The sequence below is a fragment of the Salvia miltiorrhiza genome, chromosome 4 (assembly GCF_028751815.1).
Source record: "Salvia miltiorrhiza cultivar Shanhuang (shh) chromosome 4, IMPLAD_Smil_shh, whole genome shotgun sequence".
In the NCBI taxonomy this organism is placed as follows: Eukaryota; Viridiplantae; Streptophyta; class Magnoliopsida; order Lamiales; family Lamiaceae; genus Salvia; species Salvia miltiorrhiza.
In genome coordinates, this window is record NC_080390.1 from 36,020,624 (window position 1) to 36,038,467 (window position 17,844).

At 36.5% G+C, this 17,844-nt stretch overlaps 2 protein-coding genes across 2 annotated transcripts; one reads left to right on the forward strand and one right to left on the reverse strand.

Annotated features, from left to right (window-relative positions):
* Positions 1-2,420: 2,420 nt before the first annotated feature.
* LOC131023371 (cyclin-dependent kinase G-2-like) lies at positions 2,421-3,401 on the reverse strand. The gene has a single exon (XM_057952910.1). The coding sequence runs from the start codon at positions 3,333-3,335 to the stop codon at positions 2,421-2,423; it is 915 nt and encodes a 304-aa protein (XP_057808893.1). The 5' UTR covers positions 3,336-3,401.
* Positions 3,402-11,799: 8,398 nt separating this feature from the next.
* On the forward strand, positions 11,800-12,426 carry LOC131021377 (mitochondrial import receptor subunit TOM7-1-like). The gene has a single exon (XM_057950538.1). The coding sequence runs from the start codon at positions 11,917-11,919 to the stop codon at positions 12,151-12,153; it is 237 nt and encodes a 78-aa protein (XP_057806521.1). The 5' UTR covers positions 11,800-11,916; the 3' UTR covers positions 12,154-12,426.
* The last annotated feature ends 5,418 nt before the right edge of the window (positions 12,427-17,844 follow it).

The following is a 17,844-nucleotide window of genomic DNA, read 5'->3' on the forward strand; positions in this document are numbered from 1 at the left end:
GGTGTAATCGAATCGAGCCGAACCGAATAATGGTGTGCTCAAGTTTGGTTTGTTTAGTATCGAATCGAATCCCGAACTTTACTTACCGAATACTTTGAGGCTCGTGAGCGGCTCACGAGCCTAATCGAGCATATAAGAACTTTCTAAATTTATATTTATATTCAAAATATTGATTATTTTATTTTAAAAATAAATTATTTTATTTAAAATAATAAATATATTAATTATTTTTTTATGACAAATAAAATTAATTAGAGATTTAATACAATTATTATTAATTTTAGTGGATAAATATAAGTTGTATATACTAATAATTTATATTTTTCAAGTTGAATCACTTGACGAACATGTTCATGAGCTAACGAGCCGAATACTACTAAGCTCAAGTTTGGTTTGTTTATTTATCGAGCTTCTCTAAATGAACTTGAACGAGCTTTTTTCGAGCCGAGCTCCGAATAGTTCGCGAGCGGCTTGATTTGTTTACACCCCTAGGCGGTGGGGATCTTGTGCAGCGCCCAATTCGACCGGGCTACCAATTTACAAATCCGGCCCAATTTCATTCGGGTCATCGGACAGTCGGGCCAAACTCGTTCAATAAATTTTTTCATTATTAATTTTTTTAATATTATAAAAATTTAAATAAACTAAAATCAATCTAAATGATAATTATAAACAAAATAAAAATATAAATCATACTACAAATAGCTTACTAAAATTATAAACTGAAATCTAAAATTGATTCATGCGTTTACTAATAGCTTATGAAATATAAAAGCTATTAACACTTTAATAAAATATAAAAGTTCCTATAAAATATAAAAGCTCTGTTATTTGCAAATTAACACTACAATGTTGGGACAATTAAGGTGGAAAAAAATGGTGGAAAAAAAATAGTGAAATTACAATTAAGAATCGACCGAATTAAATTATAAGTAAAACAATTGTTTCAAAAATATAAAATTAAAAAAAGTAAACAAAACATTGGCAGATTATATTTTGCCTTAAATATGCGCATCAAAGCACATGTAAAATGTAAAAATTAGAAAGGATAAATTAGGGTTTATTAGTAATAGAAATATAGAATATCTTTAAAAAAAATTAAAAAGATTGGGCGGGCCTTTTGGCCCGAAAACCCCAAACTTTTTAGCCCTAAAGTCCGGTCGGCCCGGCTGGCTGATTGGACGGACTTTTCAGGCTCGAATTTTTTTTCGGGCCTCTATTTTATAGAACCCAAACCCAACCGTAAATACGGGCGGTCCGGGCCGATTTTGCTAGCTCTAGTTAACTCCTTCTTCTTTGATTTCTATATGTACCAAGTAGTTCCTCCAAATTTGTTGAAAGGTCCAAAATTAAACGAACCCTCTCCAAATACATCATCTATTTTAGTCTGTTTCATAATTTTATATTCATTTTTTCTTTTAGTAAATTAAAAATACATAATTTTTAGTATCATTTTTTCTATTTTAATCTGCCCCACAATTTTGTATTTATTTCTATTTTTAATAAAAGTAAGTGGAACCTTCACTTTACTTTATCATTATAACACTCTCACAAATGTGGGATCCTTATTCCACTCACAAGTCACAACACACCCAATTACTACTTCAGTCCCAACGAAGTTGAGTCGTAATCCTTTTTGGGTCGTCCCAACGAAGTTGAGTCGTTTCCCTTTTTGGATTAAATTAAAGTTACTTTTTCATTCACTCTCTCTTTCATGATATTTTTTCATTCACTTTTCATTTCACTTTTACACTAAACATCAGTTTCTTAAATCTCGTGTTCAAAAGAAACGCCTCACTTTCGCTGAGACGGAGGGAGTACTTTATAAAAATTCGTGTCATTCTCAAACGAATACTAAAAATTGGGACGGAGGGAATATTAGCGTGCTTATTGATATAGTCTTTGCTTAGATAGAATAACCACAAATTTAAAATATATTTGAGCTATAAAAACTAATTTACCCTTATTAAAAAGAATAAAAATAAATAAAATAAAATTTAGTTGGCAACTTTAAAAGTAACCTATTTAATTTGATATAAGTATTTTATAAAAATACCCTTAATTTGAAGGGAGAAAAAAATACACCCTAACTTTCCACCCATCCCCACCGGCCCGGGGATCTGCGGCACTTGCCCCCACCCAACTAGTGAACAACGGCAATTACAAAAATTCACGATTTTGATCCAATTTGTGAAATTGAGTGACAGTTCAATTTGCTAAGAAATTAATTACTACTAGTTTCCACAATTATATAGGTCAAAGAATAAGAATGCGACGTAATTAAGCTGATCATTAGTATTGTTAGAAATATTAAAATAGGGAAGATTCGAAATGCTAATGAGACATATTTAAATAGGGAAGATTCGGTATACTTAAAGATGCAATAGCAATAAACAGATGATCGATCTCTCTCCCGCAACTCAATCTTGTTGAGCGAACCAAGGGTGTCTGAGAGCGTCGGCGGCTGAAATCCTGTTGTTTGGGTGGTACGCCAAGAGCCTCCCGAGCAGATGAAATCCAGCATGATTGAGCGGCGCCGCGCCTGACGCAGACATGATGAGAGGCCGCAGAAGGTTGGTCCGGCCGCAGAGGACCTCGCGAATGCAGGCGAGCTGATGAGCATCCGATTGGCCTTGGAAAAGGGGTTGGTCCAACACGAACTCCGCCATGATGCACCCCACCGACCACACGTCGATGGCGCTCGTGTAGCTGCGGCACCCGCCCAGAACCTCCGGCGCCTTGTACCACCTGGTCCCCGCGCCGGCGCTGCACCGCGATCCGAGGCGCGCCGAGAGCCCGAAGTCGCAGATTTTGAGGTCGTAGTTGGCGCCTCCGAAGAGAATGTTGGCCGGCTTGAGATCCCTGTGCACGACGCCGTGGTGGTGGAGGAAGGCGACGCCCCTGAGAATTTCCCGCATGAGGGTCTTGGTTATGGAGAGCGGGAAGGGCTGCTCCATCACCGCCCTCACCCTCTGGAGGTCGTACTCCAAGTACTCCATCACCACGAACACGCGGGCCCCATCCCTCGCCACTTTCTTGAATTCCACTATGTTGGGGTGCCGCGGCAGGGATTTCAGGATGTCGATCTCCATCAGTAGCCCTCCGCCGCCAACCTCCTCCTTCATCGCCACCGTCTCCTTGCTTTTCCTGTCTCGCGCTCTGTACACCACGCCGAAGGCCCCCCGGTTGATCTCCTTCTCAATCTCGTACTCATCGAATAAAGATTTGTAAACCCTAACTTCTTTCTTCAACAAGGTACCCGTCTTCTCCTTGTAAACCCAATCTTCTTTCTCGAACAAGAAGGGGTTCTCGGGAAGCCCCAATTCCGCCATCATCGAACTCGAGAGCTCAAATTAATCTCAAACTAATAATAATAATAATAATAATGTGTATTGCTTCTGCAGTTTGGTTACTTTATATATATCGTGTGTCAATATTGCCTATTCCTACTAGGATTGATCACCGATCGACTACTAATCCCGCTACAGCTCTAAAACTTTAATTACTTCAGGCTTTTCAATCAAGAAATCGCGTTTTAGTTTGTTTATTTCCATATATAATCTCAATTTGTATCTAATAATAATTATGGTAACTTACTAAAATCTAGTTATTTCTTCTTTACGAAACACTATTGAACTTGGTTTCTGATCTTCTTTACAAATATTTGTTTCCTTGTGTCATGTATCAGTATATTTATTACCATGCTAACCACTATCTATTTGTATCTACTGCCCAGTTCGGGTAAATATAAATATTGGAGTATATTTTAATTGCGTAATTCTCTTGTATATTTGTACATGTTAAACCTCAAATTATATTCACTTTATCAAAAATATTTTGAATTATAAACATATTTTTTAAAATATACTATTAAACTATTAGGTCTAATGTCCCGTGTCTATTTTTCGATTTCCGGAAGCATAATGTAGATCGCCAGATGCTACCGTGTAATTATATTTTATTGTATTAAGTGACATAACACAAAAAACACGATGTCGTTTTGTGCCACGTCAGTTCATTCAAATCGCGTTGAAGGTCAGTTTATCCAACATCGACTTAATTTTTTAAATGATATAGCATAAACAACCTGATTTTGTGTCATGTCAATTAAAATAATAAAATATAAATTACACTATGGCATCCAACGAGCCACGTTATGATTCCGAGGACAGAAAAATGGACGAGAAACATTTTTAATACAAACTTAAAAGTTTGGGGTTTTTAAAGATATTTCTTATAGTTTGAGACATTTTTTATAAGTAGGTATAGTTTATGATTTAATATGATATTTACCATTTACCATTTTCTGATGTATCTCGCTTTCAGGACCAATAAGTGATATCAGACCGTCATTGATCTTACTGAATTACTAAAATGATATCAGAAAACGACTTGTTATTGATTGTCTTAAAGTTTCAAGTTAGAAACTTTTCGAGAATCGATCTAAACAAATCTTATCTTTTTATTATAAATATTCCTTTATGTGCACGCATCTCATACTTCGAATATGTTAGGGTGGCTTAGGTGAGCATTCAGATAGTTTGATCTAAAATTGAACCGAACCCATACACTCCGAACCCGAATTATCTGCAAAATTTCAACCTGAACCAAACCGTTTGTAGGGCTAAACCCAAACCAAACCAAACCACAAATTTTCGATTCGGTTCGGGTTGGCTGAAACTGTTTATCAGTGTTTATCCTCAAACTCAAACATACAATTGTTGTAGAGAGGCAAAGCTGGGGTGTCGCTGGTAGGGTTGTAAACGAGTCAAGCTACTCGTGAGCTATTAGACGTTGGACTCGATAAAAGCTCGATCGGTAATTTAATGAACAACTCGTTTAGCTAAACAAGCCAAAGTTTGAGCATGACGATACTCGACTCATTAGCTCATGAGCAAGCTCGTTAAGTGATTTATCTTAAAAACATAAGATTATTAATTAAATTTCTTACTATATTTTATACTATAATTAGTAATATTTGGATTAAGTATCTAATTGACATCATTTATTTACAAGAAAATAGTAAATATATTACATTATTGTGAATAAAATAACTTAAATATTTGAAAGAAAAAAAACTTATGTATTAGGAAAATAACTAATTTTTTTTTTAAAAAAAATTAATTTAAAAAATTCAATTAGGCTCGGCACAGTATTCGACTCGATTAAAGCTCGATCGATAATTAAGCAAACAACTCGATTAGCTAAACGAGTCTATCTTGAGCAAGACACTATTTGGCTTGACTCGTTGGGGTGTGAAGCTTGGGGCACTGACAATTTTTTATTTTTTTGGACCAAAGTTTTCAAATTTGCTTTTTTTGTGTGTTTGTTTTGCATGTGTGTTTTCTTGATTTAATTTATAAAAATATATAATAAATATTTTTAAATACTTTTTATTTTTTTTATGTACTATCAATTAATGTAATTTTAATTTTTATTTATAATTCTAAAGTTGATTTATTTTATTATAGTAGATAATTAAAATATAGAATTTTAAATTATATATAACCACAATATGTAAATAATACTCCCTCCGTCCCTGAAATAAGTTCCTCTTTTTCCTTTTTGGGCGTCCCCCAAATAAGTTCCTCTTTCTTTCTTCCTTTATTTATTTTTACTTTTCACTTTTTCAACACTCCCAATACTAATTATAACACTTTTTCACCTTTTCACCACTCTTAATACTCCCTCCGTCCCAATAATCTTGTCCCACTTTCCTTTTTGGGTTGTCCCAATAATCTTGTCCCATTTCCTTTTTTGGAAAATTTTAGGAACTAATTAATTTCTAATTAAACACTATCCTAATTAATTCTCCCCTCTAAACCCTAATTTATCTCTCTCTCTCTCTCTCTAATTCATATCTGCTCGCTCTTTCTCTCTCCCTACCATCTCCCCCATTCTCCCTCTCTAAATTCACTCCACCATTTCCCTCTGCAAATCCACCGGCGCCGCTGCCCCTCTGTTCCGCCGGCGCCGCCTCCCACCTTCCCCAACTGTAAATCCGCTTCCCCTCTGTTCCGCGGGCGCCGCCTCCCTCTTCCCCATCTGTTCAGCCGCCGCCGCCGCCGCCGCCTCCCCCCTTCCCCCAGAAATTAGGGCTTGTCGGACTCGTTGTAGTGACAGCGGAGAGCGCCCTCCGCCTCTTGCCCCTCTTCTCACGCCGCCTATCGCCGTCAAGTCGTGGTGGTGAGTGGCGAATCTTGTCTGGAATTTAGGAACTAAAGAAGAGGGATAGAAGGGGATATAAATTAGGGATTTTGTTTTTCTGTTCTTGAATTTACTGCATTTCTTGAATTGGTTTTCTTTTTCTTGTTTACTGAATTTGCAGAGTGTTGATTAGTTCTCCTTGAATTTATTTTTGTTGAATTCATGTTTCTCGCCGGAAATGAAAAATCTTGCTGCTGAATTTGTTGAATTTGTTGCGTTTCTTGAATTTATTTTTTGTTGAATTCATGTTTCTCAACACACGAATTAGGAAGAGGTTAAGCTATGAATTTGCTGAATTTGCTGCGTTCCTTGAATTCATGTTTCTCGCCGGCCGCGCAGCTTCTGCTTAGTGTTTGGTGTCGCCGGCCGCCGAGAGAGACACATGTTTGGGAAGGGGTTAAGCTATACTTACTTTTTCTTGAACATGTGGGACCTCTATTTTACTACACTAATTTTACACTCCTTAATCTCCGTGCCCAAAAGAAATGGGACAACATTATTGGGACGGAGGGAGTACTAATTACTATAACATTTTTATCTCCACTATCAATACACTTTACCATTTTTCCTTAAAACTCGTGCCGTCCCCAAAGAGGAACTTATTTTGGGGACAGAGATAGTAGTATATAATAATGCTAATAAAATTAATTGGGGATATATATATATATATATATATATATATATATTGGGGTGGGCTACTGTGAGAACACATCTTAAAATAAGAAATAAGAACAATTTTCAATGTATGAATTTTATGTGGAACACGTATGAATTCGCTGAATAAAGGTATGAATTGTGAAAAATAATTTTTTGCTACCTTTGGGATTCGAACTCAGGACCATAAATCCATCCAATAGGGTTACGAATCAACCGTAGATCTTGATGATCTAATGGCTGAAAATAATTCTTATTTTATATCTTAAGAAGTGTACTTATTTTAATGTAGTGTGTATTATAGTGGGACCCTCTAAAAGTTAGAAACTAGTTTATTGTTGAAGTATAAGTTAGAAAAAAAAATAGGTGAATTTCTAAAGCTGATGTGACACTAATATAACATTTTAAAAGCTAAAATTCTAGTTCATTATTATAGGCACCCTTATATTCTTCTGAGCATGTTTACTACTCTTTAGATGAGCATTACATGCAAGAATTTTTTTTCGGTCGTTCAAGATTGAATATTCACTATCAAGCTACTGAAGATATGTTGAGTCATAATCGGACAAAACACTTTGAAATACAACAATTCAAACAAATCATTCATTGTTGCGTCGTTGAATAGTTGAATCAACAAAGTGAATTCATTGATGACAAAAGAGAGATAAATAGCTCTATCAAACTTAAAAGTACACTTCCAACGAGGACCGATCCTTCAAGTAGGCCTAAGGGGCAAAGGACCTAGGGCCCCTAAATTTAGGGACCTCAAAAATAAAAATAAAAGTCCATTAGTATTAATCCTAAAAAAAAAAACTTCTCTTATGCTAATTGATCTCTCTCTCTCTCTATAACTTTTTACTATTAGAATCAATGTTTCACAATTTTAAATTTTGCTATTAGTTTTCTAACTTAATCTCTTATATCTGTAACTCACTAGAGGCCTGGGTAACAAAGAGAAGATGTGTATGAACGAGATATATAGCAACAAGAAGAAGAAAAATGATTGAATAGAGGAACTCCTTAACATTTGGCGATCTCGAATGTGTCGATATCAATGGTGACTCATTATTAATTTCGATGAATCATTTGTTCAGACAGAAGAAGATTATGGAAACACTTACTCGAAATCTAGCTGTGGAAACATTTGCTTCTTAAGACATGCAATTCGTAGTTGATGATTCCGCCGCTTCTGCTCCCCAATTTAGCATTTGTGAGCGGCTTTCGCTTCTCTGCTCAAAGGATGGTTTACGACCCGCTTCATCAAAGCATGTTTTTGGACGTAACCATTCTTCACCATCTACTATGTTTCAATAAATGATGGATTAACGATTTTATGCTAAACATGAGGTATTAGAAAAGTTTGATCTTAAAGAAGTTATTGATGATTTTACTTCTCAAAGTGCTAGAAGAACTAAATTATTTCAATAAATATTTGATCATTCTCGAGTCTACAATTGGAGAATTCTCAATCAAGTTATCAACTATGTACCGAGATACGAAAAGATAAAGAAAATAAGATATGGTAACCTTTTAAAATCTAGTTATTTCTTCTTTACGAAACACAATTGTACTTGGTTTCTCTACTTCATTTGTTTCCTTGTGTTAAGTACATCAATATATTATTATCATGCTAAGAACAATCTATGTTAGGACTTGTTTTGTAGACCGAATAAGTCTATGATAGAGTAGCAATTTGGGTTTAACCTATTGTACGTTTGGCATCGTAGATACCTATTTAATTTGGAGGTATGTGTTGAAGTCCGGTCCAAATTCACTATTCCCCCTTAGATAACAAATTGTGTCTACCCCCTCTGACTATTAACTGGTCTTCCAACAGTAACCAAGATAACAAAAGTATTTTACCAAATTACCCTCTCAATTGTTTACAACCATCTTTCGCGCAATTCATTTGGATTGTGACAGCGACGGTGTGGAGGGGAAGTGCAACGTGTGTGCTTGTGTGTGTTGCAGGTGGTGAGGGTGGTTGTAATGGCGGCAAATGTGGGGTTGGGGGTGGCGCTGGGGAAGGCAATGAAATGATCGGACTGAAGGGGCGACATGGATATTTCTTGGGGAATGAGAAGCCCCTATGGCAGCGACAACGACCATTGGAGGCTGCACTGGAGGGAGGGGGTTGTGTTGGGTATTCGGTCGGAGAGAGAAGCTGTTGTTGTGGCTGGGTGGGGTGGGTGTTAAGGAATAAGAGAGGAGTGGAGCTAAGAATTTGGGGTGGGGGAGGGGCAGCTAGCAGATTATTTTCACTGAGTTTTTTTTTTAATTTAAATTTATCAATTAATTTAATACTCTTTAATCTTTATGTCCCAATATTGTTGGCTCGTCTTCCTTTTTGAGCTGTCCCATGTAACATGGCTCGTTTTCTCTTTGGGCCATAATTAGGAATGAATTAGTTACTTAATTAACGAAAGTATTAAACCCTAAATTCTATCCTAATTAATTTTCACCCCTCAATTCTATCTCATTTCAGTGGCTCCCTCTCTCATCTCTCTCTCACATTTCAGCGGCTCTCTCCACCGCTGTCATGCCTCCACCAATTGCATGTCAGCCCGACGAAAGCAAAGGCCCAGTGGCGCGACAGAACGGAGGCGAAACCCTCTCTTTCTACTCTGCCCTCCTCCGTCTCACATCCCTTCACTGCCTCCACCATCTCCACCCAAACAAATTTTTGATTTTTGCAATTTTGATTTTGAAGTTTTGATTTTTACTAAGCATCAACCAGCCATTATTTTTCGCCTCTTTAAATCTCCACTAACCATCAACGAAACGGAGAAACCGAAACAGATCTGACTTAGCATCAAACAAAACAAATCTGACTTGATGTGCGTGTGTGTGTTATGCTAAACTCTTTTGTGTATGTGTCCATTGCTAAATCTCTTTTGGGGAGTATTTAGCAGCAACGGCGCGAGGACCATTGCTAAATCTCTTTTGTGTGTGTGATTGTTCTGCAAGAAAGAAAAGATCAAGACATGTATGTGTACTCTGCAAGATAGAAGGGAGAGAAGAGATTTGGGGAGGATTTGTATGTATTCGTCGGACTGAGAAGAGTCGCCGACGGTGAAAGAAATAAATGGAGAAACTTACTTTGATTAACAATTATTGAAAGTAATTAAAAAAACACTAAATATGTAGGTCACACTTATTTTTCTTTAATTGTGGTATCCTAAATACTCGTGCCCAAAAGAAACGAGCCATTAATATTAGGACAGATGAAGTATAAGATTAGAATGGTAATTTGATTACTTAATTTGTCAGACACAAATTTAATAAATGTTAAGTGTGTGTGTGTTGTGAGTGGAGAACGTGGTACAATTTTATGAGTGAAGTGGAGAAATAATGGTGGACTTTATTAGTAAAGTTGTAAGAAAGTGGCCAATAAAATCTAGCTCCAATGACAAAGTTGAGACATCTAAAGACTCTATGTTATGAGAGATTTGGATTCAATCTCGCCTGTGTGTGGTGTAAGTTTCTCACCTTTGTGTGGGTAGTGGTCCCGTCTGCATGCGATTGTTTTCCCACCTTCATGGGTAGTGGTCCCGCCTGTGTGCGGTTATTTTTCTACCTTTCGGTGGTGTAGAGGTCCCGCATGCGTGAAATATATTAGTGGTGGAACAGAAAAAGTATATTTTTATTATCATATAGTAATAAATAAATTAATATTTATTTTTATATGAAAACATTCTTCTACATTGCATATGTGTGAATACAAGTGGTACTTTAACCCTAAGATATAACTATATAGTAGTACTCCCTCCGTCCCATAATAAGTGGCCACATTTCCTTTTTCGTCTGTCCCACTATAAGTGGCTGCTTTCTAAAAATGGAAATAATTTAACTTAATTAGGATAATTAATTAAGTTACTAATTAAACCCTAAATTATGTTTAAAATAAACATATACACCCTATACACACACATAGAGAGCAGCTGCCTCTCTCTTCTTCTCCGGCGGGATGCCACCCTCATCGCCGCCGCCGCCGCCTCTCGCCTCTCCGGCCGCCGCCACCTTTCGCCCATTCGGTCGTCGCCGCCTCTCTCCCTCTCTCTCTCTCATTACAGATCTCGTGATCTCTCTCTCCCTCCCTCTCACCGTCGCATCCTTGGGCGATTTGGGGGATTCGAAGCTCGCTGCCCAAATGCGTGAGGTCGTGCACCGATTTGGGGGCTAGGGCTCGCCTACGCCGATTTGGGTGAGGTCGGCGCATCGTGTGTGCCGATTTGAGGTCGTCGTCCTCCCTCTCTCCCTCTATTCTCTTTCAGATCTAACAGGTTTGGGGGCAAGATCTGGTTTTTGATTTCTGGTGGTGGTGGTTGTTGTTGGCGGCGGTGGTGGTTGTTGGCGACGGTGGTGGTGGTTGTTGGCAGATTTGACGGTGGTGGTGGTTGTTGGCGACGGTGGTGGTGGAGACTGAGCAGCGAGTGGCCTCTCCCTCTGAGCGCGGGCTCCCCCTTTCACTCCTCTGAACGCGGCCTCTCCCTCTGAGCTCGGTCCGTTCGTCTCCCGCTGACTCTCCGGCGTCAAGTTTTTTTAATCATTTTTTTTTTTGACATTATGCATACAGCTGCGCTGGAGGCGTTGTCAACAAATTGGAATTGAAACTTTAATTTTTGAAACTCAAATTTTTTGAAATAGCCGAAATTGTAAGGCTGAAATTTTAATTTCTTGATTTAAATAAATTTAATGAATAAACTAAAATAAATTAAAATTATAAAAAGTGCAATAGGTGGTTGAAAAGTTGGTTGAGATTAAAAATTTAATTAACTTCCACAAATACATTAAATGGTAGGGAACCACACTTAATCTCCACTAACTATCACTTTCTTAATCTCCGTGCCGAAAAGAATGTGGCCACTTATTATGGGACGGAGGGAGTAGTAAATAGTTCTAGCCTTCTAGGGCATTCCAATTCTCTATATAAACCCTTAATTGTAACATTAACGCAGAAGCAGAGTATCCCAAAAAAAGTTATAGCCGATTGCCGCAGCTGCAAATTGGCCCCCCAATCTGAGCCCTAAAACTCAAAAATCTTACCGATCACAGATGGCTTCGAGGGTGTCTCTGAAGGCCGGGAAAGGAAAGGTCGTCAGGAAATCCGCGGCGGCGGACGAAGAGGAGAGTTCGGTGGCGGCGGCGGGGAAGTTCGTCAAGGAGTGGAGCACCTGGGCCATGAAGAAGGCCAAAGTCGTCACTCATTACGGCTTCATCCCGTTGGTTATCATCATCGGCATGAACTCGGAGCCCAAACCATCTCTCTCTCAGCTCCTCAGCCCCGTATGAGAACAATTGCGATTTGGGTATTCTAATGTTGGATTTGCCCTCCCTGTTTTCCTTCTTCGCTGTTATGTCTATCAGCCGACTTCACGATTAGCTACTAGTTTATACGTTTTGTTATTAGTTTCGGGTATTTATGCACCTTTTTATTGATGGTTATATGCTGTTAGTAAATCAAATTTATTTTGGTTACTGATTTCAATCCTTGATGCTTTAATAATGTTGAATGTGGATCAGCATGAGAATAATATCCAGATTATTGCTGATTTTTCTTGATTAGTCTGTTTGATTTTACATACTGAGTCAAATATTTTTTTGTGAAATCTAACATCTTCAGTTGGCTGCAAGCAACACAGATGTTGTGGCTACATGTTTTATTACTTCCCATAGATAAATATGCACGCATAAATGCCTACAGACATAACAGTATCTTGCATTTTCTGAAAGCTTGATATTGGGTTTATTGGTAGGTCGTGCTTGGTGTTGAGTTAATTACACTTTGTGACTTGTTCTTAGATTATAGTTGGATGTGTCTAGTCCAGCCCTAGTATCAGCAGTTGACGTTTCATCTACATGATATCTCACTTGACATATTTGTAGAAGCCTGTTTGATTTTATATACCGATTGACGAGTCAACTAATATTTATGAAATCTTGACTTTTCAATTGACATAGTTGTGGCTTCATGTTTTCTTACCGTCTAATAGGATCTTGCACTTTCTGAAAGCTGTATGGAAGTTATTGTTAGGTTGTGCTTGGTGTTGATACTTGATAGGTAATTAGATTGTAGCTGAAATTGAATGTCTAGTCCATCCCTAGTATCAGCGGTTTTGGATTCATCTGAACTGATATCTTACTTGAGATAGTGTGCTCGTTTAATTATGGATGTTGTTCTCTTGATATGGTTGGAGAATTCTGATAGAAATTGTATTGAAAATCTTGTTCTTGGAGATACGGGGCATCAGATTGCTTGAAGAATCAATGTGGTGATATATAGCTTGCATCTAGATACTAGAGCTTTTGTATGGTTTGATTCTGTAAAAGGAAATTTAGAGTCTTGGCTATGTTTCTGAGTATCAGATTTTCAAATCATTGTGATCATTTATTCACTTTAGCACTTACTAAAGAATAACAAGTATTGCTGGCCTTTATGCCACTACACTTTTAGCATTCTTTACTATAAGGCATTTCTTGAATTTGTACAGAGCTGAAGTGCATGATATTTCTGTTATTCCTTCCATCATAATGGTTAAATTGGAATATCTCAACAGGATTGACTAGTTATAGCTTAGCTTGGTAACCATTTGTTTCACCATCGTTTTTAACCTGTTTGTGATATCTCCTACCTGTTGCTTCAGCCTTTTATCAATATTGTGCTAATTGGAGATTTGGTGGGTTTCTTTAGTTCAACTATAATACGCTCTGATGTGTAAGCAAGCTCTCCTCATTCAATTATTATTATTTTTATATATATTAGCCTTAAACTGAAGTATTTTATTCTGCTAGACCTCATTCTAGATTTGTTAGTTCTTTATTTTTGTTAAGAGGTGGACTCTTGTGAAGACATTGTCACTTGGCACATTTTTTTTAAGTGTAATTGACTTTTGACACTTTTGTTTAGTATATGACACTTTGTAGTTATAGATTAAAGGAATAAATATTACTTATCTTCATGATAATTAGCACATTTCTTGATAATAATTGACACTTTTAGGACGTCCACACAGGAGTCTTTGCGTTTATTGCAATTGTTGCTCAAATTGCCCGAGGCCCCAAGTGTGAATGTTTTGCAGATTTGGGTATTATTGACATTATGCTTTGGCCACGAGCTCAGCTTGAGCATCCTTTCTTATGACTAATGGTTTTGGTGCTTGTGTTAGTATATAAGTCACCTTTTTAACTCGACCGTTCTTAAATTTCTGTTTCCTTTGATGGTATGGTATATACTTCGCTGGGTTCATTCCCCACCATTTTTTTTTTTTTTCAATTTGTAATTGGTGGGTGTTTTAGATGCTTTATGATCTGGTAGTCCAATCTTGAGTCTTATTTTAGTGCAAGCATCCATTTTTCTGTTAATCTTGTTGCAGACTTCATTCATCTTGATCTGCCGGCAAACTCTTCTGGTTTCGTGTCTGGTGCTGAACTTGGCTCTGCTCAAGTTTGCATGATATCGATCTTAAATGTGTGTTATTAGATTTAATAGGTTAAGTCAATTGATAGTCCGACTAATCTGAAGAAATTCAGCTATATATGTATGCTTTGACTCGGGTTCCAAATTCAATTAGATTCATTAGAAGGGAAAGAGCTTCACCAAAGTAACTACGAGATAGCCACAAAGTTGAGTAAGTGTGTATGAACGATTCATCTATGAAAACCAGTGGTAAAAAAGGCATAATTGGTACAACAATGGTTTGAAGGCGAACGATAGTTAGAATGTCAGATGCAACAATGTTTTTCAATTCTCAAACAGTACTTTTTGGAAAAACTGATAGCTTTTGGCTAATCGAGAGACATATAAGTATAACGAGTACAAGAACAATTATGGAACATCATTTTCTATACAAAATTTTGAAAGCAATAAAATTTAAGTATTGCCATGATGACATAGTATTAATATTTTTTTTGAGAATGACATAGTATTAATATTATTATATCAATTTTTCTGAAAATATTACAACATCAACTTCAATCTTCAAAGTTTCAAAACTATTAAAATCCTAAAAAAAAATCATTATAAAATAAAACTCGTGAATTGTTTTTATGAAAAGGAAATTTTTGGAAGTTGAGGATCTTTTATTTTGATTAATGTTTTTAAACTTTGTATGTATATATCAAACTTTTTTGAGTTTGCTGTCAATTAAATGATATTTTTAAAGCATTTTAATAATGTCTCAATTTTGTTTGTTTGTTGTAAATTCATCTCTCCTTTACATTAAGGTGTAGGTCTTTCATGCGGACGTCTACAACCTAAGAACGGACGCGCAAAAGAATCTATTTACATCAATTTAGTGTTGAAAAGGATAAAAAAAGATTGTTAAACATTTAACGTTGAAACTCAAAATTGATAGAGAGTTTTAGAAGTTCATTATCTAGGTCGACTCCATGTCATGATATCAATATTATGAGTTGGTCTTGCATGCAGTTGACCGCATAGTATGCGGACCATTACTTTTAATAAGCATACGATATACATTTGTTCACATAAATGTATACTTATGTAATAGTACAAGTTCTCATGAATAAAAGTAACACTTATCGTGAATAAATGTAATAATTTAGAAATACTATTACATTTCATTGTAACAATAATTACTTTTTAGGACGACAATGATTACTCGACCAAATAGTTAAGAATAAAAGTATTAATGAGTGAAAATAACAAAAAGTAAAAGTTCTTATGAATAAAAGTAAACATTATTGTGAATAAAAATGTAAACTTTCAAACCGTCCGCATCGCATGCGGTTGACCGCACGGGAGAATTTGCGTAATATTATAATCGAATGTCTCAAATTGTAACTCAAACAACCAGAAAGTCCCAATTTTATCTTGTCAACTTTTAACTCAGTCGTTAGGTGTTCGATTACGAAATTGACAACACATAAGGACATTCCAGACAATGGGCCCTTATTCAAATTATAGCTTGACGACAGACGGACATCTAAATCTTAGTTTTAAAGTCGCATAGTGTTTGAAACAAAGCTTGCAAGCAATTACAAATGAACACAAATAGAAAATATGATAGAACAAAAGAACTAAACTGAATTAAAAACGTTACAGATAAATAAAAATGTGAACTGAATGTAGAAAGTCAAGTCGATAAATCCCTTTGTCCAAAAGACGAAATATGTCACGCTAGAGCTTTGTGCATATTTTGTGTGTATAATGTAAGTGTGGCTTTCCTATTTATAAGCACAATCTACCATGGAGGAGCCTTCGGACTTAACTCATCTTTAGTGCAGGGGAGCTTGTAGAGTTAAGGGTTGACCCCATGAGGTTACTAAGGTAACTCTCACGTAGTCATCAACTCTGGGAGGCTACTAATGTAACTCTCACACGTCCCATTACGATAAGACATTTTGTTGTGGTTGTGGAAGCTTCTCTAAGTTAACACATGGTGCAGTTATAAGAGACCAACGAGCGAGCCTCCTGATCAGGTATGGGAGACAACGAACGGATGGATCCTCATGTGCATGAATAGGTCTAACAAACTACACCACGATTTATTGGGCACAAACAAATCAGTGGTTCAAACTTCAAACCAACAGAATCTAAGGTTTGGCCTAAAGACCACTCAAATACCAATTGCCAAGAGATAAATTCACGGGTACAAATCGAGCACTGGACGTCGAAGCGGGTCGGGTGGCAACGCACATGCATTTGCGTGCGTGTATGCTTCACAGGCCCATCACTTATGGACATAATTATTACATGTATCAATGTAACAATTTATATACACGATTACTTAATGCTAATTAATCAATTTGGGATAAACAATAAATTATCTTTAATTAAATTATCAATTTTAAGAAATTATTTCTCAATCGCCAAAAATCGATTTTGAGTAAATAAATATACCATGATCTTCTACTTGAAATATAGATTAATCTTATATATGCTATTTAATTCTACAAAATTAAATATCTTTGTTACTCAAAAAAATTTGTCATTGATCTTCTCAAAATCAAATTTCCAACAATCTCCACATGAATGAAAATAACCAAATGCAGTATGCAGACGCATAACTCTGTCCTTAATACATTAATGCATTAGGATAGGTGGTTTGTATCTTTCAACCATCCTTAGTCAATAATATACCGACAAATTGGTATAACTCAATATCTTTAAAACATTTCTTATTGGTGTATACCGAGACAACAACACCAACACAATAATGCATTAACATCATTTCATTCTCACGCTTTTATTCTTTGCAGACAATGAACAACTTTTTGGATTCATAAGTGTTAAAATTGATGCGGCCCCCACATCTCACTTATATATATAGGTAATTTTTTTCCGAGTCTCCTGTTAAACTCAACCTCCTTGAGGCATTTAAAAATGACTAAAATTTGAAGGCTTAACCTTACCACTTAGCATGTTTCAACACTCACTTACTACTCTAGGAAATGCAGGTAGTCGAGTGTTATACACAGAAGTTCACAGCTTAGTTTTCCTATTTAACCTCAATCATCATGGTTGGCTACCTACCACTATAATCGTCCTTAAGTTTTGGATTTCACACTCATTTCTTCTAGCAATTTATACATCTGATCTTGACTTAAAGCTTTAGTAAGTGGATCGGCCAGATTATCCGCTCACTTTATGTAGTCAACTAAGATAACTCTGCTAGTGATCAAATGTCTCACGGTGTTATGTCGTCGACGTATATGTCAAAATTTACTATTGTACGACCCACTCTTTTTCCTACCAATAACCACTTAGTTGTTGTACTTTATAATCAATGGCGACATGAGTTTCAACCAACATAAAATATCATCTAGAAAATTTGTAGTCATTAGGCTTCCTAAACAGTTTTATCCAAAAGATTAATTCTGATTCTATTGTAGACCTAGCCATAAATGTATGTTTCATGGATCTCCATAAAATAGCTCCAACCCTAATAGTAAAGATGTACCCACTCATTGATAATGAGTCATTCGCGTCGGATATCCGATTCACATTACAGTATCCTTCAA

Excerpts from the sequence above, each read along its gene's own strand:
- LOC131021377 (XM_057950538.1), top strand. The coding sequence starts at position 11,917 with ATGGCTTCGAGGGTGTCTCTGAAGGCCGGGAAAGGAAAGGTCGTCAGG.
- LOC131023371 (XM_057952910.1), bottom strand. The coding sequence starts at position 3,335 with ATGATGGCGGAATTGGGGCTTCCCGAGAACCCCTTCTTGTTCGAGAAA.